The sequence below is a fragment of the Pseudophryne corroboree genome, chromosome 6 (genome assembly GCF_028390025.1).
Source record: "Pseudophryne corroboree isolate aPseCor3 chromosome 6, aPseCor3.hap2, whole genome shotgun sequence".
NCBI classification, from domain to species: domain Eukaryota; kingdom Metazoa; phylum Chordata; class Amphibia; order Anura; family Myobatrachidae; genus Pseudophryne; species Pseudophryne corroboree.
Window position 1 is genome coordinate 505462894 of NC_086449.1, and position 24777 is coordinate 505487670.

The window sequence follows — 24777 nt, forward strand, 5'->3', positions numbered from 1 at the left end:
AATTGGTTTTTTAAATACTTGTAAAAATTTTAAAACAGTACACACTATGTCGAATTTATCTCTCTTTTACATGTCCGGCTTCTAAGAGTCATCTACCAGAAATATCCACAGCTAAGTTGCAATACTTTGTCTGTTTTACCACCACGTTTATATTCACGAAGAGTGATTCATCGACACTATTAGGCGCTTTCTTTACTTCATTTTTTTAATATATATATATATATTCAGCGAACATTTGCGGCGGGATGTGATGGAGTGCGAGATCGCCAAAGATGGGGAAGACGGCCAATATCAGATTTTTTTTTAAAGGGGCCAATACAAGGCAAAGCCATGCTTTGTAAGCAAATGCCCCTTTAAAAATACATCCAAGATCGTCCGGCATCCTGAACCTGCGGCGATCTCGCACTCCCACCGATGATCTGATATAGTTGGGAAATTTATTTTTTCAATTATAATTTTAATTACATACAGATGTAGCCGCACTCATCTGAGCTGCAGCTATTTGCACCCCGTGACACGTTTGCTGTCATGTGCGTGCACGTTCATGGGCGCATGCGTGTATTCACACTCATGCCCAATAGACTTTACACTATGTGATAACGGGTGTGAATGGACCCCGCTAGTTGCTCCTGTGATGAGTGCGAAGGACAAACTTTTAACACCCAGTTGCTTACTACTAGTTAAATGTACAGTTTGTGGTATTTAACAGGAACTGGAAAAGCTGCTTGCTCATGGCAACAATACAATGTGGCACAAACCATACATGTCATCAGGGGCGTAGCCAAAACATTGTGGACCCCACAGCAACATTTTGGAGGGACCCCTGTCCAAATGCTTCCAGAGACACACCTCTCTGCAGCAGTTGTTAGTTTTATGCCCGTAATATGCCCTAGTTCACATTATGCAACACAGTACCCCCAATTCACATTGACATACAAGCAGTGCCCCAGTTCATATTATGCCACATTACAGTGCCCCCAATTATTTTATATCACACTATAGTGCCTTCATTTTATATTATGCCACACTTCAGTGCTCTAGTTCATATTATGTAACATTATAATGGCCTCCAGTTCATTGTATACCATATTATAATGAGTAGGTCCAGGGGTATAACAAAATACAGTATACTGCAGGTCCCAAGTCAAAAGTTTTCAAGGGCTCCTATGTACCCAATGAGGAAAAAATGAAGGTTGACAGGGAAGGTAGGCCCCTCTCAGCTCTGGGCCCCATAGCAGCTGCACTTCCTGCACCGATGGTAGCTACGCCCTTGCATGTCATGATCAGAATTTATAGTTTAATATTTCACAACCTACTTAAAAAGAAAAGAGAATCGCAATGTCACTTTATTGGCAAAGTAGGGAGTAAATCATATGATATAGGCATGAGACTAAAGGAGGAATTCGTTCCTGGCGAAGGGTGCGAACTGCCGTTGCCACTGCGTTTAAATGCACAAAATTGCTCACTACCATATGAGGCTGCAAACACTCTTGAATGAGATTGGGCTACCATAAAGTGTGGCTATCGCTGCACTGATTTGGCCGGGCAGATGTATTCTCTTGATACTGAATTACCCCCTTATGGGTCCTACACACTTGCCGATGTGTGAGGCCGATATGAACAATCTTGTTCAGTAATGAACGATAAATTGTTCATATCGCTCAGTGTGTATGTACCAACGATGAACGATGCACGGCCCCGAGATCATTCATTGTTGGTGCCAGGTTGTTTACTGTATGTCTGCAAGCCAAGCTGGACAATATTGTCTATATTAGCATGCAGGGCTATGAGGCTAGGTGACGTCAGAGAGTGAAGAAACTTCACGTCCCCGTCACCCCCTGCCCCCCTCCTCCTCACCCCCGGGGTCGTCCGTTGGCCTTATCAACTGTCGGGCACCTCAGCAGCAAATCGTCAAATGTGAAGGGGGCTTTAGCCTCATGAAACGTATTTTCTCTGGCCAGTGTATCGGTTTGTCGACTTAGTGTAAAAGCCAGCGAATACAGTGACCCAACTGGTCATGAATTACAACAGTCATCTTTGTTTTGTGCTTTCAAAATAATTGTAATTATGTATTTGAAACTAGAATCATTATTATTATTATTATTATTATTCCACTGAGAGTATGAAATGAATCCAATTTGTGCAGCATAACCATGAGTCTATATAAGCATGGCCAAATGGGTCTATATGTGGGTCTATATACGCGATGAACTACTTACCAGATATCTCCTCCAGGCACTGTTTGGCGGTCTTACTGTACAATGATTCACTTTTAGTCGGGCTTGTGCAGGAATCAGCAGGTGGTAAGGCAGTGGTCTCATTTTCTGAGTGTGTTCTGCAATAGAGAAGATTCATTTATCTCATGTTTAGAATATGACTAAATAAAACTCTACACTCATTATTGTTACATTAGAATCTGTGGCTACACAGTACATTTCTTATATCCAGTTACTGGTGTCTGCTACAATAAGCGAGAGCACTAATTTGAAACAATGTTTTTTATAAATAATGCAGAAGGGAAGTAGCGTTGTCAGAAGAGACAAGCACTCTGGAGATTACAGTGTTATCTCACAAGGCACCAAACCACTTGAAAATTATTACTTGAATTAATGCCTCTTATGATGTTTATTATCAGCTCATGCAGACAACTATTTATCATCAAAGAATATTGCCACTGAGAGAAGACTCATAGGCTTAAGCCATTTATCTCGCCTTTTCAATATAAAATATATCATTTTCATAGAGCTGGCTATACATTTTTGAAGGACTGGCTCAAGGTTGACATTATAACCAACTGACATTCTGCTAATGTGGATTGCGATGGATTAAATTATTAGTATGTGTGCTATTACAGAGAGTGAGGGGAACAATTAAAAATATACATATTATAGCCAACTATGAATCAGCACTACACTATCTGTAAATAACAGGAATGTATCCACTGGGTAATATACGCAAGTGTTTAATCTTTTGGGTGATGGCGGAGAGAGAAACATTAATTGCATTGTGTTTGCCAGTGACAAGACATTTATAATTTAAGTGTTTCTTCTCTCTACCGAGTCAACCTGTCCTGCAATTCTGTCATTCAAGTGTTGGTTCTACATGGAGAGATCTGGGGACAAGGGTAGACACAGGGAGATGTTATTTTATTGGTTGTTGTACATAATCTTACATTGCTTTGTACAGATGTAGCCATGCACATCTTACTGCGGTGTGGCATGCTGCAAAACTTCTTTGCTAGATTGCACTGATCAATTGGATGTGTGACCATTGCCGCAACTAAGAGGGGGGGATAAGAGGCTATGCGCCCTGGGTGCAGAATCTAAGAGGGCGCAGAGATGGGTACTAGATGGGTACTCTGCCTCCCCTCCTTACTCTCAGCCCTAAAGGGCTACCTTCTGGTGGGTCCAAGAACCCTCGCTGCAGGTACCCGCTCCCCAGCACCACCATTGAAACTCCCCTCTCCCCGGCAATTAGAATGCTAATGAGTGGGGCAGGGGTGGTAACCAAGGACTCTCCAGCTGCCCCCTTTCATTTCCCAAGCATTAATCCATGGCCGCTCACACACTCCTGTGCCTGTGTAAGCAATGTCTGCTCCCAGGCCTGTTCCCCAGCACCTCCCCCTTCCCACATGCAGCTCCACCAGAGGAGGACAGGGTCCTAAGGTGCTACCTGCTGCTGGGTCCCAGAACCCTCGCTGCGAATCCCCGGTCCCCAGTACCACCAATGTGGACTCCTGGGAAACCAACCCACCCGGCAACTAGAACACTAAAAATGGGGCAGGGGTGGCTGTTCACACACTCCTGTGTCTGTGTAAACTACAGTATGTCTGCCCCGGCCCTGTTCCTTAGGGCCTCCCCCTTCCTGCACGTCAGCTCAACCAGAGGAGGACAAGGCGAGAGGAAGCAGCAGCAGCTGATAATTAGTCAGGAAACTGAGGTGAGGTCTCTATATGCTAGGACAGCTGCTGCCTCCCAAAGTGTGGTATTCGGCCCCCAACTTGGATGCAGGGATTTGTAGTCCTACAGCAGTTGATACAGTGATTGCATGGCTTATATAAGGTATATATCACCAGCCAGTCCTAGGGACTCCTCTCTGCAACCAGGATAACCCACATAGTGTGTCCCCCCTCCCCAGAAAGTTGATACTCCTCCTCTTTAATTGGTCCTAGGTCCTGACTGGCATACTGGGCTGTGTAGTCCTACAGCAGTTGGCCAGCCAGAGTCCCACACAATACTGTATCTAAGGTGCATGTTGGTTTTCATGTGTTCCTATACATTTTCTTAGGGAAAGTGTGCTGGATGCATCGTGATGATGCTGGTTGTCACTTTGTGTGTGTGCGTGTGTGTATGGGGGGCACCAAATTACTGCCTTGCTCCAGGTGCCAAAAATCCTAGTTTCGGCCCTGCTGTGACATTTGTACATCTGTATGCGACAAATGGGGGGATTCAACTAGCCTTGAAATGCAGCTTTCGTGGTAAAAACACATTTTACCGTGACCCGTGATAAGCCCCTATTCAAATGTCCGTGAATTATCTGCGATAATTCTCCAAAGTTTAGAGTGAATTACACTTCACTACCTCTGTGCAGGTGATAAGCTTGGGAAAAATCCCTATTTTAAGGTAAAAATGGCGGAATTTGGTTCAGAACCCATGGGATGCCCCCTGAATGGCTAATTAGACAGTTAGAAGTTTTTAGTAATTTTTAATTAGCCAATAATGACAAGTCATTTTTGAGTAATTTTTAATTAGCCAATAATGACAAGTCATTTTTGGGGACAATAAGTGCAAAGTGACGGAAATTGTGGTACAAGGTATGGGACAGGTATATTTGGGTGCTTTATGAGTGGGATAAGAGATTTTAAGCTTGTAGGTGGGAGTAATCAGTTTGTTTGTTTTTTTTTTCATTTTTTTTAAAGTGGCTTAAGATAAACCAAATATATACTTAGAACCATTTTTATGTACCCCTAATATATTTTGCTTAAAAACACTTGCTTTCTATAATTTTCCACTTTTTTTTTTTTTAGAAAGATGCATACAACAGCCATTTGACCCAATTTAAGTACCCCAAATTGATTTATTATGACCACTAATATACTTCTATACTGTTTTCCTATCTTAAGGCCTAATTCAGACCTGATCGCAGCAGCAAAATTTTGCTCTAATTAGCAAAACCATGGTGGTCATTCCGAGTTGTTCGCTCGCTAGCTGCTTTTAGCAGCATTGCAAACACTAGTCCGCCGCCCTCTGGGAGTGTATCTTAGCATAGCAGAATAGCGAACGAAAGATTAGCAGAGCTGCTACTAAATAATTCTTTGCAGTTTCTGAGTAGCTCCAGACCTACTCCTAGATTGCGATCAGCTCGGTCCATTTAGTTCCTGGTTTGACGTCACAAACACGCCCTGTGTTCGGCCAGCCACTCCCCCGTTTCTCCAGACACTCCCGCGTTTTTCCCTGACACGCCTGCGTTTTTTAGCACACTCCCGGAAACGCTCAGTTACCACCCAGAAACGCCCCTTTCCTGTCAATCATTCGCCGATCAGCAGTGCGACTGAAAAGCGCCGCACGAACACCAGCAAATCTACTAAGTTTTGTGTAAAATAACTTAGCGCATGCGCTCTGCGTACCATGCACATTTAGCAACAAATCGCAGCATAGCGAAAAACGGCAACGAGCGAACAACTCGGAATGACCACCCATGTGCACTTCAGGAGGGGCAGATATAACATGTGCAGAGAGAGTTAGATTTGGGTGGGTTATTTTGTTTTTGTGAAGGGTAAATACTGGCTGCTTTATTTTTACACTGCAATTTAGATTTTAGTTTGAACACACCCCACCCGAATCTAACTCTCTCTGCACATGTTACATCTGTCCCACCTTCACTGCACATGGTTTTGCCCATTAGAGAAAAATTTTGCTGCTGCGATCAATTCTGAATTAGGCCCGAAGTTTGGCTGTTTTGGGGGAACTGGCAGACTTCACCATTTTCTCCTACACTTTTCTCTGGTTTTGATGTCAAGAATTATTGCAAGAATCCAGTCTTCAAACTTGCAATGAGATAAGTCGAATCATAGAAGCACGCAAACCTGTGATAAGCCGCTTTTCACAGTCATTTTTTGGCGATGTCAGCAAAAAGTCAGGTCGTGGTAAATTATCATCTTATCACGGCTAATTTAATTCCTCCGAGTCTGAATCTGTATACCAAGTGCTAAAATGCAGCTGCCGTGGCTTTTTCTCATGCCAAGTTCCACTGTGCAACATCTGTGAATATGAATGTGTTTAAAACTAATTCCTGTGTGTCTGTAGTACACTCTGAGTGGTGCTTTGTTGCCTCTCTGATGCAAATAAGATACTTTTAAATAAAGAAATAATACTCTATACCTCTAGGGGTGGCTCAGTCATGTATGGTGCATTGTATCTAGGTGTATAAGGAGACATCTGCACCAAGCTGATTAATTAACTTATACTGGTGGATAAAGCCGCTAGAAGGGGTTCAGTATGAATTACCAATGGCCGGGATGCCGGCCATCATTATACCGACAGCGGCATCTCAGCCACCAGTATGCAGGCGGGCTTGCTGCGCTCACCACGCTGCAGGCATGGTGGCTCGCTATGCTTTCCACAGGTTATATTCTCCCTCTATGGGTGTCGTGGACATCCATAGAGTTAGAATCACCTACCTCGCTGGTATTCCGGTGCCAGGAAATTGTACTGCTGTGCAGGATTCCGGCGTTGGCATTGTTTATTTATTATTGATTTATTACCAGTTATTATATAGTGCACACATATTCCACAGACCTTTACAGAGAATATTTGGCCATTCACATCAGTCCCTGCCCCAGTGAAGCTTACAATCTAGATTTCCTACCACATGTACACACAGACACATTCACGCTAGGGTTAATTTTGTTGGGAGACAATTAACCTGCCAATATATTTTTGGGACTGTGGGAAGAAACCGGAGAACCCGGAGGAAACCCACGCTAGCACGGGGAGAATATACAAACTCCGCACAGTTAGGGCCATGGTGGGAATCGAACCCATGACCTGAGTGCTGTGAGGCAGTAATGCTAACCATTACACCATCACCGGGATCCCATGCGGCGGTATGGTAACTGATTCCCCAAGAAGATATGTACAGTATACGGCAGTTAATGTTTTGTTTTTATAATTTGATAAATCTATTCCAGACATATCTCTTCATACAGCCATATTTATCATGGGAAAGACAATGTACTGTATATATGTATTTCTTGAATTTAGTTCACATTTATCAGTGTCTGACATGGGAGTACACATTAGTGAAATAATCGTGAGTCAAAAGAGAAGCACATTGCAACAAAGTAATTAAGCACAAAGGTTAAACCAAACCTTTGCTATGTGCTGGCAATACAATTTTTGAGTTCTGCTCGTCACACGGTTGTTTAAACTCCATAATTTGCAGCAGTCCTGGAATGACATTAGTGTCAGCGTATTGTGCACTATGCAGTGGTATGATTTCCAAGCAGAACAAAAACAATAGAGGGAATTCGGTGTGGAATAAATATAGGCTAATTCCATTACAAAGGCATGTTCAAATTCCATTCTCAAATGCCTACTAAACTAAATATTCTGGGGAAGCTGAACAGTTGTGAGGATTCCTTGAAATAGTAGTAATCTCCGAGATTGCACCGTACTCCCATTATGTAGCTGTTATATACTTGTAAAATTAAATTAAATCAGAGATATATAAATTCAGATGGGATCATCAGTGTCATTTCCCTGCTTTGGCTTAAGACACAAGGATCCCCATGGCTACATGCATTATCAAATAAGGTTTCTCATGGTCACTTACAGTATATGAAAAGCAGCAGTATGTTTCCATCAACTAGATATTACAGAGCAACAACTGCAACTTATATATATATATATATATATATATATATACGGATCTATGTGTGTGTGTGTATGTATGTGTGTATTTTCCAGCATAACTCTGGAATGCCTAGAGAAATTTACACCAAACTTGGTACACTTATGACAATCTGGAAAAAAATACTGTGGGGGTAAGACACCCCTAGCTCCCCTAGGGGGGCAGGTGGGAAGGGGGTGACATTGAAAAATCCATAGTTTTAGGGGTCGCTGAGATGAATTCTGACACTCCCAATGCTGTTTAAGTCCAAGTTCAGACCCCATCAGCACTGGGGGTGAGAAGTGGGTGTAAGACACCCCTAGCACCCCTAGGGGTGGGGGTGGGTAGGGGGTGATATGTAAAAATCCATAGGTTTCGGGGTCGCTGAGATGAATAGTGACACTCTCGATGCTGTTTCAGCCCAAGTATATGCAGTACATTGGCTTTCCCATGAAAAATAGGCCATGTCCCCTAAAATGTACCTGGGCCCAGCCAGGCTCTCTACTGCCCTGCCTGCACGGTGCATACCCGACGCGCTACTTTGTGGCGTGCTAAGTATACGAACTACAGCTGCTGCACCCCACTCAGTGCTAGCGAGGCGTGAGGTCTCCGGAGGTGTAGAATGGCCGCAGTTCCTCTTTGACGGATGCAGTATATTTATGCCATGTGGTAACCAGTCCACAGAGATCATTTATTTAATATGAACGTAGGTCTCTTACGCTGGAATTGCTTTATTGTGATTCATTAAAGCAAACTATTTTGCACTATGGAGCGTTACCTATGCTCTTGATTGTTTTAGAAATCTGTATACCAGTGGAATCCTGGAAGAAGCATATATAGGGGAGCTGCGGTCTTCACATAAAGATCCTGGTGCTTCATAGATCTTCCACATAGTTAGTATATGCGTGCACATAATTGTTTACACAGTGTAAAATCACTGACGCACTTCCTATACAGTTTACATTTCGATGTAGGTCACTTTTATGACACGCCTCACAGGCTGAGCATCATAGATCTACTTTACCTCAGCAGTAGTAGTTATTGCTGTCACAATCTACCTGAAATGCTTTTTCAAAAGTAGGCAAATATGGGTGTGTGCAATTAATATAATCTGAGGAAAACAGCATTAAGGAGGTTTGGGCCATAGGCATGTGGGCCATTACTTCAAAGGACATTATTCAAAGGATAACTACAGGTTTAAACATAATTTCAACGTTAAACCGAAGGTAAACAGAAGGACAACAATCAAACCACAATCAGGACCACTAAAGGACAGCTTTCAAACAAATGTGAGTCCAAATCCTCGACACATCAAACTACTCCAGCCTGAGTAACCCAGACACTTATAACTTAAATCTGCGATAGGAACGCTGCAAGACCTTTCCACTTCATCCGCAACTACTCAAATTTTTGCCTATAGCTTACCAAAAACATCTGAATTCTCACCTGTATCAATATTATCTGTCTTTTTAAACTGTGAAAAGACATCCCTAATCTGTTCACTATAGCTCTCTCTTATGTAAACTCATGTATGTTTTTGATGTCATGATTGGCTTGTAATTGGCATTGCATGTGTGGGGAAGTTGCACAGTGAAACATAGTTTATTATTGTATGCTCTCTGGTGTTTACCTCCTTTGATCATTTGGTCATTGTGGTCAGGTGTACTATATCTTTATATTTAGTGAGGTGGAGTCGTGGTGTAGAGGGCAGAGTGTGATTCCTGATTAGTAAAAAATAAATAAACAAACACTGAGCAACATCCCCAAACAGGTAATTTCAACTTGAAACATGTCATTTATGTTTTACGGTCTAGACATGGCTACTAATAACAAATGCCCAAACAAAATTATTAAAGCTATGTGTGCAAATGCTAGGAGCTTAGGAGACAAAATTCCAGAGCTAATTGCGAGAATGACAAGGGATAACCGGGATTTTGTGGCAATTACAGAGTCATGGTGCAATGAGAATCATGACTGGGACATAACTATACCAGTATACAATTTATTTAGAAAGGATAGAATAGGAAGAATAGGAGGAGGGGTAGCAATGTATGTGAAAAAAAAGCATAAATGCTACTTTAATACAAAATATTGAAGACAAAACTGAGGCCCTTTGGGTCACCATAGAAACCAGGGAGAAGGACATTATTCGCATTGGGGTGATCTATAGACCACCAGGCCAGGGGCAGGATTTGGACAGGAACCTTTTGTTGGACATCACTAAAATGGCTTTAAAGGGAGAAGTCATAATCATGGGAGACTTTAATTTACCTGATGTAAATTGGGAGGGGTCTTTTGCAAGTTCAGCTACAAGTGGCAAATTTCTACATTCCTTACAGGGAGCATCTCTCAAGCAATTGGTGAGGGAGCCCACTCGCAAAGACTCAATATTAGATTTAATTCTTACAAATGGTGATAGGATATCTGACATATATGTGGGTGAGCACCTGGGATCCAGTGATCATCAAGCAGTATGGTTTAGTATAAAGACAAGTTCCAACTCCTGTCACACAAAAACAAAGGTGTTGGATTTTAGAAATGCTGATTTTTCAAAAATGGGGAGATGTTTAAGTGATTCTTTGGTGGACTGGAGGAACTTGGAAGGAGTGTAGGAGAGGTGGGAAAAACTGAAAAATGCAATACTAAGTGCAACTGACCTTTGTATACAATGGTTAGGAAAAGCGACCAGGAAAAGGAAGCCAGTGTGGTTCACAAAAGAAGTATCAACTAGTGTGAAGGCAAAAAAGATTGCTTTTAGGAAATACAAACAGACTCAAAATAATAATGACAAAGAGGTGTATCTTGACAGACGGAAAGGATGCTAAGAAAGTGATTAGACGTGCAAAGGCAGAAGCTGAGTAGAAAATGGCCCAGTCAGTAGATAAAGGGGGCAAAACTTTTTTTTAAGTATATAAGTGAAAGGAGAAAATCAAATGGAGGAATAATAAGACTTAAGACAGACAGTGAGCATTTGGTGGAGGGAGACAAGGCAATAGCAGATCACCTAAATAATTATTTTTGCTCAGTATTTACTACAGAAGAAGGGATGGGGCCACCGATAAGTTGCAAGGACATTCATAAAAATAAGGTAGATGAAAGTACATTAACAGAGGAGAAGGTCATAACAGAACTTTCAAAATTAAAAGTGGATAAATCAATGGGACCAGATGGGATACACCCAAGGATACTCAAAGAGCTAAAAGATGTGCTGGTTACACCTCTAACAGAATTATTTAACCAGTCACTAAATACAGGTGCTATTCCAGAGGACTGGAAAAGAGCAAATGTAGTTCCACTGCACAAAAGTGGAAGCAGGGAAGAAGCAAGTAACTACAGACCAGTAAGCCTTACATCAGTAGTAGGGAAAGTAATGGAAAAACTATTAAAAGAAAGAGTTGTGGAATATCTTAAATCAAACAGCTTACAGGATCCAAAACAGCATGGATTTAATGGTGGGAGATCATGCCAAACAAATCTTATTGACTTTTTTGACTCTGTGACTAAAATAATAGATCAAGGGGGAGCTGTAGATGTAGCATATCTAGACTTTAGTAAGGCATTTGACACTGTCCCAGATCGCAGACTGCTAAATAAACTTGAAAGCGTGGGGGTGGATTATAAAACAGTTAAATGGATAAGAACCTGGTTGCAGGATAGGAAACAGACAGTTGTAGTTAATGGAGTGCAATCTATGAAGGGAAATGTTACCAGTGGAGTACCCCAGGGATATGTACTTGGTCCAGTTCTCTTTAATATCTTTGTTGGTGACATTGCAGATGGTATTGAAGGGAAGGTATGCCTTTTTTGCAGATGATGCAAAGATATGCAACAGGGTAGACACACCAGGAGGGGTAAAACAAATGATTGATGACCTAGGTAGGCTTGAGAAATGGTCAAGAACAGGGGCAACTACAGTTTAATGCTAAAAAATGCAAAATCAAGAACTTGGGTCTCAAAAACCCAAAGGCTAAATATAGTATCAAGGGTACTATAATGGAAACTACTGAGGAGGAAAGGGATTTAGGAGTCACTACTTCAAGTGACTTGAAGGCAGGAAAGCAATGCAACAAAGCAATGAGAAAGGCAAGTCAGATGCTTGGTTGTATAGGGAGAGGAATCAGTAGCAGGAAAAAAGAAGTGATAATGCCACTGTATAGGTCATTGGTGCGGCCCCATCTGGAATACTGTGTCCAGTTCTGGAGACCATATCTCCAGAAAGATATAAATACATTAGAGAGCGTACAAAGAAGGGCAACTAAAATGGTGCATGGCCTACATCACAAAACTTACCAGGAAAGGCTAAAAGATCTTAACATGTATAGTTTGGAGGAGAGAAGGGAAAGGGGGGACATGATAGAAACTTTCAAATATCTCAAGGGTCTTAAAGTTCATGAGGGAAACATTCTTCAAAGGAATATAAGTATTAGAACTCGAGGACATACACTGAGACTGGAGGGGGGAGGTTCAGGGGAAATTTAAGGAAAAATGACTTCACAGAAAGGGTAGTGGATAAGTGGAATCGCCTCCCATCAGAGGTGGTAGAGGCTAAGACTATAGAGCAATTTAAACATGCTTGGGATAGGCATATGAATATCCTTACAAAGAATTAAAGTTCAAAAAGGGTTGAGATTGCCTAAAGGATTAAAAAAAGGGGCAGACTAGATGGGCCAAGTGGTTCATATCTGCCGTCAAATTCTACGTTTCTATGTTTCTATGTTAAAATACCATTATTTGTATTTATTGGCGTACCTATAGTGGGTCTGATCCTTTACCCAGCCTGAATTGTGTGACATTACATTTTCAGTGAGAGGTGTGTATAGTGGATGTTATAATGGTAAGGGGGCACTGCAATGTGACATAATTTGAATTGGAGGACACTGTAATGTGTCATAATCTGATCTGCTCATTGGAATGTGGACAGCACTATAATGTTACATACTGTAATTAGAACTGGGGCTCTGTAATGTGGCGCAATATGAAATGGAGGCACTATAGTGTAACATAGTATGAACCAGGGCACTGTAGCATGGCAGAATTTGAACTGGAGGACAGTATGAGCAGGGGCACTGTCATGTGGCATAATATACAGTAAACTTGGGACACAATGTGAATTGGGATACTGTGTGGGGCATAATGTTTTCTTTTAGCCCTACAATCTGAGTGACATAATGTAAACTAAGTAACTTCAATGTTTCATTAAATAAACTCTGGCACTACCATGGACATAATATTAATTAGGGCACTATTATTTTTCAGAAAATGAACTAGGGCACTATAATGGGGCTTAACATTAATAACTGCTGCAGAGAGGTGCCTCTCAAGAATCATTCAGGCAGGGGTCCCTTTAATATGTTGCTATGAGGCCCACAAAGTTCTAGTTACACCCGTTTGTATCTATTCATTTCTATGAAGCCAGCCACATATGGAACATTTTCCACTGAGCAACTGGTCCCAGAGGAATTAAGGGGGTAATTCCAAGTTGATCGCAGCAGGAAATTTTTTAGCAGTTGGGCAAAACCATGTGCACTGCAGGGGGGGCAGATATAACATTTGCAGAGAGAGTTAGATTTGGGTGGGTTATTTTGTTTCTGTGCAGGGTAAATACTGGCTGCTTTATTTTTACACTGCAATTTAGATTGCAGATTGAACTCACCACACCCAAATCTCTCTCTCTCTGCACATGTTATATCTGCCTCCCCTGCAGTGCACATGGTTTTGCCCAACTGCTAAAAATTTTCCTGCTGCGATCAACTTGGAATTACCTCCTAAGTACAGACCATGTGATTTGACAACTGACTGCACACAATAACGTGACTAATAATAACTAGTGAAGCCATATACTCCTAAAAAAAAGTATTCAATGAGATAAATAAGAAAAAAAATCTTCCTAAAACAAACCATAAAACACTTTAATATTTCAGAAAGGGTATAAATAAATGCTTTTCCTTTCCTTAAAAGTCTGTTTCAGAACAGAAATTGCTTACTGTTTGCAGAATATCTTTATGCAAATCTATTAATTGTTAGTGGTCCCTTACTTCAAGCAGACCCTCAAGAGAACTACAGTATGCTGTGCATTTCACATCACTTTTACATCACCTAAAACAGTTAAAATATATCACACTTTTTACTAAACATGCCAAGTAGTTTTTTTTTCCCCATAGAATATTCTTTATGGTCACTTTGAACTGTATAGTATTGTACATTATAGGGCTTATGCAAGCTAGGAGAAAAGAAATTTGGTCCTGGACAAACCATGTTGCAATTTAAAAACACTCACTGCTTTCACGTGTTGCACAAAAAAAATGGGCAGCTTTGTTTATACACTGAAACTTAAATATTAGCTAGGACACACACCTTCCCAACTCTAATTGTGTCTGCACGTGTTACATTTGCAACCCCTTCAGTGCAGAATGGTTTTGCCAAGGTGCAAATTTGCTCCGCTTTTGCTATACCCCAAACGCTACACAAGTCACTATGCGAGCGGTGGTCAGAGCAAAATCCTAGAAATCTGCAATTCCGTTGTGTACGATTTATGTTTATTCAAAAATGTTTATTTTAATTGACTTAAATAAGAATGTACACCATAAACATAAGTAATAAGTTACTTACCTGTATATGAATGGTGCCACAGTTGCAGTATTAGGATGAGTGTACTGCTGCTGGGGCAGCTGAACTGCCCCATTCCCTGTGAACTGGACACCAGCACCAGAAGAGCCTGTTGTAGCCGGGTGACCAGTGGAAGAAGCGGAGACCTTCCCCTCAATAGGTGTAGCTACTTTTTCATTGGCTGGGGTTTTTTGTGTTGGCACAGTTTGACTGCCTTTGGTAGTCCTACTTTTTTCTGTCTCTTTTGCATGTGCAGCACCTGGGGGTGTGGTCTGTTTTGTTGCTGGCGTTTTTGACCCCGGTTTAGGGATTCCACTTGATAAAGGAATCAAACTCTCCTTTTTAACTGCAGCAGATTTGTTTCCTTTGGGGATCAAGCTTGCGATTTTAGAGCTCTTTTTGGATCCTTCAGATTGCAGTTCCTTTTCTTCTTTAGCACATTTTTCTGCATTTGATTTAGTTTTTTCCCTACTTTTCTCTTCTTTTTCCTTTGGCTGAGGCAAACCCTTTTTATTGCTGAGATTTTTGCTTCCAGCCTTTGGAGGAGTCAATTTGGGCGACACTTTAGGGCTGTTCAAGGCAGAACTGACATCATCTTCTCCACAATCTGATAAGGCATCATCCTCAATAATGACTTCATTTGATGGTGAAGACCTCATACTAACCCTAGTGTTGACTAGTTTAAATTTTTCAAGCATTGATTTTTGCCCCGAAGACGCGGTTTTAATTCCTTCAGAGAATGGGGGCTTTAGTCTGTCAGGGGAGGGCGTGGGAGACGTTGCAGGACTGGGTTGCTTGACAGAGAGCATGGTATTAGTGGCACTATGTTTAACATTCATGGACTTACTGCGCCAGGGCTTAGTGGCACTTGGAGAGGGTATGGCAGAGACCACTTGCTGACCAGAGCTAGTGGAATATTGCACATTTCCATTCATGCCTGCAGACTGTTGAGGGCCTTTTGGTGATTCTATGGAAGATAAACAGAATATAAGAGGCGGCAATGAACTATACAGTGTAAGAACTTTGTAAATTATCAATTCCTAGATTTAATATTCAACTTTTCAAAAATAATACCTTTGTTGATATTTCTATACTGTATCTGTTCTGTCACATGAGATGCTAAAGAGGAGTTGGTTTCACTTGTCATTCTTTGTGACATCCTTAGTACACTAATGTCTAAATGTTGATCTGTACCAATCAGAAGGAGATGTATATTATATCAGCAAGACCTCTGCCTACTTCTGCTGAAATGAAGGAACCTGAAGCCCAGCAACAGCTGCTTTCATCAATACTCTGGAAATATAAAACATCTGGAAGGAAATTGCCTTGAACCAGCGACTACTATATTGACACATGAATCTAAGAACAATATATTTGCTGTGCATATACAGTATAAATCAAAAGAAGGACAAATCTCTCAAGGCTCTTTACATAGGAATTTATTAACAAACTATATGGCATCTAATTTGCTTAAAACAAAGATTACTTAATATAGCTCAATAAGTACAGCAAATACGACACTCCACATTTATTTGTGAGTTTGTACAATCGATGTGTACAGAGAAAAAATGTCACTTCCGATACTAATGTAAAGAAAAGAATGTCACTTGCGGTACTAAGCTAGTCTAGTTTGTATATGTTATAACTATAAAGCTGTACAATAGCTGTACAATGCGTAGGTCCCTGAGGTAGTATTAAAAGATTAAAGGTGGCTGGTCTAGAATGCAAGAGCTTTGAGCACTAGATAACCTGGAAAGGGGTCCTTTGCATCAGCTTGTAAGTGTGCAGATGGCAGTACTCAGACTGGTGGTGGGACTCGGGAGGTCTCATATGAGATCCTGACAGCCCAGGTATCATGCAGAGCAGATGGCACCAGCGCACCTCTCTACCTGCTGATGTATAGGGAGATGGTGTCGGGATTTCAGGTGCTCCGATGGAACCACACTACCTTGGTTCTGCAGGTGACATTTTTCTCTATATATACTGACTGAACAAATTATCACATATATGTAGAGTGTCTTAGATCTCACAGATTATTTATTAAGCTATATTAAGGAATCACTATTAAGAACCAAATATATTTTAGTAAAATGTATCTAATGTATGAATGGGATATATTGATTTGGTGTTTTACTAACATAGATGTCACATGTTAATAAATTCCCATTTAAATAACCATAAGAGATTTTTCCCTTCTTTGATTTATATACTGTATGCTCAGCCAATACATCATACTTTTCTTACTTGTGACACTAGTCACACTATGGGGGTGATTCAATTGTTTTCCAAGCGCCGACCACTAGATGGCACTCGATGGCAGCAATTCAATTGTTCTGCTGTTCGGGCATGATCAGCGCTGGCATTTCTGATCTCAGCCTCCTGAGGTGGCGATCAAAAATATGTAAAGTGTCCCAGTTGGGCACCCAAACTGGACTTTTCGCATTGTGGGCACTATTTTAGTCAGGTTTAGTTGCTTTGCAATTCTACTGTGCTTTTGGGCACTTAAAACATAAAGGGTGCCCGATCAGAGCCACAAATGTCTTGCTCGGAGGTGCCCCCATTACTTGGAGTGCCCAAAAAAAGAATTTGAATCTCCCCCTATAAGTCTGTTTTTGATTAATTGCAAGCGTCATAAGTGACATATTTTTTATTTTGTTTTAATGTTTTACACATGAATCTGCAAGCATTTTTTTTTTGTCTATTCACAAGGGTATGACCATTTTTGTGTAGAAACTGTAAGTCATAGACAAGATGATTATAGATGTCTGAATTATAATGGTAAAAAGCTCCAATTCCCAGGAAAGCAGCAGAAAGAGGAGTGTTGCTGTGTGCAATACAAAGCACAGACGTGTATTATACAGACACTGTCCCCATCTGGTGGGCATTTGGTTGATTATCAAAGGAAGGCAGAAAAGGAACGCATTATTTAACAATATGGACACTTCTGGAACAGGGAATGCTAGCAATGCGAATGCTAGCAAAGCTCATACATTGTATTAATACCAGGTTCTCTGTCGGCAATGAATACATAAATAAATGTATTATAAATAAAGAGACTGCCACAAGCAAATACATTTAGGTTACGTGCACAAACTGTACTAACAAATTCTTATTGTAAGCAAACACCTTGTAGAACTGTAGTCTGTGTACTTACACTAATATTGTCACCTACATATTTAAAACTCCACTAACTTAAGGGGTAATAACATAATTTAGAGGCTTTAATATATTACCCTGTTTTTTGCTATTAAAAACACATAGAAAAGTACATGGGGGTAATTCCAAGTTGATCGCAGCAGGAATTTTTTTAGCAGTTGGGCAAAACCATGTGCACTGCAGGGGAGGCAGATATAACATGTGCAGAAAGAGTTAGATTTGGGTGGGTTATTTTGTTTCTGTGCAGGGTAAATACTGGCTGCTTTATTTTTACACTGCAAATAAGATTGCAGAATGAACACACCACACCCAAATCTAACTCTCTCTCTGCACATGTTACATCTGCCTCCCCTGCAGTGCACATGGTTTTGCCCAACTGCTAAAAAAATTCCTGCTGCGATCAACTTGGAATTACCCCCATTGTGCATTGGTTTACAAATATACAATAGCAGAAACAGGGGGCAGCATTTTTTTGCAGGGGGCAGCATTTCATAGAAATATAAATATTCTTTAATTATCCTGGGTGGCGGATAACACACACCTACCTTTTTCATTTCCATTTGCATATTGAGGTGGTTTGTTTTTGTCAATGCTGTTAAAGCTCTGACTTCTTCTATTTAAATTAACTGTTCCCTGAACCTTGGTACTGCTGCCTGCAGCTGGCACCCTGGAAGGTCCTGGAAGTCTAGGGTCAAACATAAAACTGTTGTTATTGCCCAAGACAAATTGAATATTGTTTCATGTCAGTGACAGCAGTGCAATACTATTATGTACTACGGCACAGAAAAGTTATTTTACAGTACATAATACAAATATCAAATACAATATGATAATTAAATATGATTGCTAATGGCTTGACATACAGGAGAGAAACATTGTCAATTGTTTGTGTTTTTGCCAATATAATTTGAGCTTCAGTGCTGCCAGTACTGTCCCACCCACACTACAGTGTAGAAAGAACTGACTGTCAACTTCCGTCTGTATTTCTGGACCTAATTTATACTAGAGATGTGCGCGGACACCCGTGTTTTGGTTTTGGTACTAATTCATCATCGTGTTTTGGCAAAACCATCCTCAAGTGTTTTGGTTAGGATTTGCTTTTTGATTCGGTTTTAGATTCTTTTAATATAGATAACACAGCTAAAATCTGGTCATTTGACCTGTTTGCATGCAATCGAAAAACAGATTTCCAAACAGACAACAGACCTGAGAGCTGGGACTTGGTTCCAGTTGGGACCCAAAAATGATTCTAAGTTGAGGTTTGTTCGTATTTAGAGAAAAACCAAACTGCACATCTCTTATACGCAAACCCAATGGGTTACATACAAATCCGATGGTTTGGGATCTGTTGTGCTGCGCGTGTACAGAACCCGTTCTGTGCATGTGCAGAACTGGTCATGCGTGACTGTTTGTAGTCCCGTTGCAGCGATGGGAGTAGTGTTTCCCCTGTTTTGTAGGTGTGTCAATCCCAGGGTCTAAGTCATTGGTCGCTGACTTCCTGGACCCGGTATAGGAGTTCAGACGGCCAGTCTGAGTAAGCTTTAGCTTGCACAGACTCAGGGCCGTCTTTTCGTATGGGCTCAATGGGCTCTTGCCCAAGGGCCCCAGGAGCATAAGGGCCCTAGGCTGATAGCTGAGGGTCCCCTCTTTCCAGGGGTACCAGATATTTGAAAATCGGCAAAGGGGGAACCAGAGATATCTGACTTGAAAGCAGTGGTCCCCATCCAAGCCTGTTAATTGCTCTTCCCAGCCTGATATCTCGGGTTTTGTCTGACTTAGAGTTTTTCTGAGGGTATATGCCAAAAGCTGGGACTCTCCCCTTTTGGGGGACACTGGCAGCTTGTCTCTACTCTGCCCAGAACCAGAGATATCAGCCTTCAAGCAGCTGGTCCCTGCTCCAGCTCCACATGCCTAATATACAGTTTTAGATTTTCATTGGTGAATTGCTTTGGCTCCTGAACTCTGATCCCCAAGTTCCCAGAATCTTCTGAAAGGTGAGACTCTCTAGTTTTTTTATCCCATTCAAAGCTAAGAAATATATTTTCAGGAACTTGAGATACCTGCAGTCAAGCAAGCTGCCCTCCCACCGGAAAATTATAAATATTAAGCACACTCCACTATCCACCGTCCCCTACATATTAAACACCCCCTACCACTCTGGAAGTCATGTACCAGGGCTTGTTCATTCAGCCCAATGCCCCCTTCTACATTTTAGCCCCATCTGTGCAGTAAAGGAGTAATTAGCAGAAATTACTGTTACAGGTCCTACATGCTGAGCGGAAGATAGAACACCCCCTACCACCCGCGGGACATCAAAGTTGCCGCTGATAGCACCCCCCACACCCCTACTGTTGGAGGATGGGTAGGGGGCCCAGTGCATTGCTGTGCCCAGGGGTCTACACTGCTGTTAAGACGGCCCTGCACAGACTGGCCAATTGCAGCAACCATCACGATCGATGGTGGTGTTGATGATCCAATGCTGAGTCCAGATGCATGCAGGAGACATCTATTTCCTACAGATGCCTCCTGCTGCATTTGCATTTTACTTGTACAGTATTGCACAGCGGCTTCCTTGCCACATCGGAATCAGGCCCACTATTCACAGGCTATACAATGCTAATACAGGGGAGGATGCAGAGGTGGGTAGAAATTGCATCCTAATGCACAGGTGCAATTTGTGTTCATTAAGATGCAGTTGGGATTATATGCAAGCAGCCCTTATCTTCACATACATGCCATTCGGCAACAGTAGCATATCCTCCTGTTTACACATGGCATGCTTCCCATACACTTACGTATGTCAGGTTCCAGTCACAATGACTGCAGTACATTTTTGTGGTTATTTTTAGGGTTAGAGTTAGGTTAAGAGTTAGGGTAAAGGTCTGGCTAAAATAAGTAAAAAAAAAAATGTAATCATTCTGGTTTCAATATTCTGAACATTTAACTCATGTCGACCCAATGTCAACGTTGTACGTTGACACATACTTGCCTACTCTCCCAGTTCCTACGGTAGACACCTGATTTTTAGGGTATTCCCCCCCCCCCCACACACATCCTCGAAGAGTAGGCACCACTCCCAGGGATGGATTTAGCGGTGAGGGTGCCCCTTGGCACAACAGTAATGCCCTCCTCCCTAATTTTATTATTTTCATCGATTGGTTATAAGCCCTTATTTGATGATAGCTAATTTAATAGAATCATTTAAAAAGTCCCTAACTATGATTTCATTTATATGTTTAATTATATGAGGGGGTACCCAAAAGAAACAGGAATAAATGATTTATTCATTATTTATTTATTTTAGTGATGTGCACCGGACATTTTTCGGGTTTTGTGTTTTGGTTTTGGATTCGGTTCCGCGGCCGTGTTTTGGATTCGGACGCGTTTTGGCAAAACCTCACCGAAAATGTTTTGTCGGATTCGGGTGTGTTTTGGATTCGGGTGTTTTTTTCAAAAAACCCTAAAAAACAGCTTAAATCATAGAATTTGGGGGTCATTTTGATCCCATAGTATTATTAACCTCAATTACCATAATTTCCACTCATTTCCAGTCTATTCTGAACACCTCACACCTCACAATATTATTTTTAGTCCTACAATTTGCACCGAGGTCGCTGGATGGCTAAGCTAAGCGACACAAGTGGCCGACACAAACACCTGGCCCATCTAGGAGTGGCACTGCAGTGTCAGGCAGGATGGCACTTCAAAAAAATTGTCCCCAAACAGCACATGATGCAAAGAAAAAAAGAGGCGCACCAAGGTCGCTGTGTGACTAAGCTAAGCGACACAAGTGGCCGACACAAACACCTGGCCCATCTAGGAGTGGCACTGCAGTGTCAAGACAGGATGGCACTTCAAAAAAATTATTGTCCCCAAACAGCACATGATGCAAAGAAAAAAAGAGGCGCACCACAGGTATAGAATGTAGATGGATAGTATACTTAATGACGACACAGAGGTAGGCAGAGCAGTGGCCTTCCGTATCGTACTGCTATATATAGTATACTGGTGGTCACTGTGTCAGCAAACTGCAAAACTAAAATGCACCACAGGTATAGAATGTAGATGGATAGTATACTTAATGACGACACAGAGGTAGGCACAGCAGTGGCCTTCCGTATCGTACTGCTATATATAGTATACTGGTGGTCACTGGTCAGCAAACTGCAAAACTAAAATGCACCACAGGTATAGAATGTAGATGGATAGTATACTTAATGACGACACAGAGGTAGGCACAGCAGTGGCCTTCCGTATCGTACTGCTATATATAGTATACTGGTGGTCACTGTGTCAGCAAACTGTAAAACTAAAATGCACCACAGGTATAGAATGTAGATGGATAGTATACTTAATGACGACACAGAGGTAGGCACAGCAGTGGCCTTCTGTATCGTACTGCTATATATAGTATACTGGTGGTCACTGTGTCAGCAAACTGCAAAACTAAAATGCACCACAGGTATAGAATGTAAATGGATAGTATACTTAATGACGACACAGAGGTAGGCACAGCAGTGGCCTTCCGTATCGTACTGCTATATATAGTATACTGGTGGTCACTGTGTCAGCAAACTGCAAAACTAAAATGCACCACAGGTATAGAATGTAGATGGATAGTATACTTAATGACGACACAGAGGTAGGCACAGCAGTGGCCTTCCGTATCGTACTGCTATATATAGTATACTGGTGGTCACTGTGTCTGCAAACTGCAAAACTGAAATGCACCACAGGTATAGAATTGTAGATGGATAGTATACTTAATGACGACACAGAGGTAGGCACAGCAGTGGCCTTCCGTATCGTACTGCTATATATAGTATACTGGTGGTCACTGTGTCAGCAAACTGCAAAACTAAAATGCACCACAGGTATAGAATGTAGATGGATAGTATACTTAATGACGACACAGAGGTAGGCACAACAGTGGCCTTCCGTATCGTACTGCCATATATAGTATACTGGTGGTCACTGGTCAGCAAAACTCTGCACTGTACTCCTCCTATATAATATTAATTATACTGGTGGTCCCCAGTCCCCACAATAAAGCAGCACACTGAGCACAGATATGGAGTGTTTTTCAGGCAGACAACGTATACTGGTGGTCACTGTCAGCAAAACTCTGCACTGTACTCCTGCTATATAATACAGCTGCTCCCCAGTCCCCACAATTAAGCAGTGTGAGCACAGATATATGGGGGGTCATTCCGAGTTGTTCGCTCGGTAAATTTCTTCGCATCGCAGCGATTTTCCGCTTAGTGCGCATGCGCAATGTTCGCACTGCGACTGCGCCAAGTAAATTTGCTATGCAGTTAGGAATTTTACTCACGGCTTTTTCTTCGTTCTGGTGATCGTAATGTGATTGACAGGAAGTGGGTGTTTCTGGGCGGAAACAGGCCGTTTTATGGGCGTGTGTGAAAAAACGCTACCGTTTCTGGGAAAAACGCGGGAGTGTCTGGAGGAACGGAGGAGTGTCTGGGCCAACGCTGGGTGTGTTTGTGACGTCAAACCAGGAACGACAAGCACTGAACTGATCGCACTGGCAGAGTAAGTCTCGAGCTACTCAGAAAATGCAGAGATGTCTTTTCGCAATATTGCGAATCTTTCGTTCGCAATTTTAAGAAGCTAAGATTCACTCCCAGTAGGCGGCGGCTTAGCGTGTGTAAAGCTGCTAAAAGCAGCTTGCGAGCGAACAACTCGGAATGAGGGCCATTATGCAGCACACTGAGCACAGATATGTTGTGGAGCATTTTTTTCAGGCAGAGAACGGATAAAACTGGTGGTCACTTATCAGCAAAACTCTGCACTGTACTCCTCCTAACAGCTGCTCCCCAGTCCTCCCCACAATTAAGCAATAAAGCAATCAAGTTCAACAATAAACGGAGAGGACGCCAGCCACGTCCTCTCCCTATCATCTCCAATGCACGAGTGAAAATGGCGGCGACGCGCAGCTGCTTATATAGAATCCGAATCTCGCGAGAATCCGACAGCGGGATGATGACGTTCGGGCGCGCTCGGGTTAGCCGAGCAAGGCGGGAAGGTTCGAACCTGCCTCGGACCCGTGTAAAATGGGTGAAGTTCGGGGGGGTTCGGTTTCCGAGAAACCGAACCAGCTCATCACTAATTTATTTGTACATTTTGAAACTTTAGTTACCCTCAAAGTACTCTCACTTGAATTAATACATTTGTCTAAAGTTTTTTCCACTGCTCAAAACATTTTTAAACTCCCCTTCGTTGGTGCCTTTTAATACTTTTACTATTTTTTGTTCCACCTCTTCAATATCAGCAAAACGTTTTCCTTTAAAGGTCTCTTTTCAGCCGAAGAAATAACAAAAAGTTGCACCAGGCGAGATCGGGTGAATACAGTCGGTGAGGCAAAGATGTCATGTCGTTTTTGGTTAAAATTTGCTTAACACTCAGCGCTGTGTGGGCAGGTGCATTGTCCTGATGGAAGAATCAGTCACCTGTTCACCACATAAAGGGGCATTTCTTTCTTGATTCGTGACGCAATCTTTTCAAAACTTACAAATAAAAACTTTGGTTGACAGATTGACCCTTGCGTACAAATTCTGAGTGCACAGTCCCTCTCACATTCTTGTGAGGACGTTGTTTGTGTGAAATCAGCCGTCACAAAAATAGGCAAATGAGTGAATAACTCGTTAGAAAAAAAAAATCACTACAGTCAGGGCTACCTTTCCCCGCAACATCAGTGGGGATACTGACTCAGAAGGGTTTTGCAAACATTCAACTAGCTGCTTAAGTCCGTACAAAAAGTGCCCTGCCCTCCAGAACACGATTCATGTCCCGATTTTGTCCAAATTTGGTTTTGTTTTTCTAAGTGTCATCTCGGGAATTTACTAAACGCAAATCTCGGCAGTGTTGGGGCTTTTCGTATTGTTTTCCTCGGCTAAGTTCACAAATACGAATGAATACACCATCGGTCAAACATGCCTGTTATTTGATAAAACTCTGTAATTTACTAAGAATACGTATTCAGTATTCACACTAACTGCCGACAACAGCCAAACTGCCGGGAAAGCATAGAATTTGTAAAAAAAAGCAGTTTTAAAATAGAACTGCTTTTTGGTGGCATGTTCAGATAGGCATGCACGGATCAGTGAG

The 24777-nt window shown here is 41.8% G+C and overlaps 1 protein-coding gene across 10 annotated transcripts in view; it reads right to left on the reverse strand.

The window, feature by feature from the left end:
* The window catches only part of NAV3 (neuron navigator 3), a 1127960-nt gene that overhangs the window by 310882 nt on the left and 792301 nt on the right, over positions 1-24777 (reverse strand). For all 10 annotated transcript variants that reach the window (XM_063927407.1, XM_063927402.1, XM_063927399.1 and 7 more), the window contains 3 exons: positions 18198-18337; positions 14500-15463; positions 2220-2335 (listed from right to left, as the gene is read on the reverse strand). In XM_063927407.1, coding sequence (XP_063783477.1) covers positions 2220-2335; positions 14500-15463; positions 18198-18337 — 1220 coding nt within the window. The remainder of the gene's footprint in view (positions 1-2219; positions 2336-14499; positions 15464-18197; positions 18338-24777) is intronic.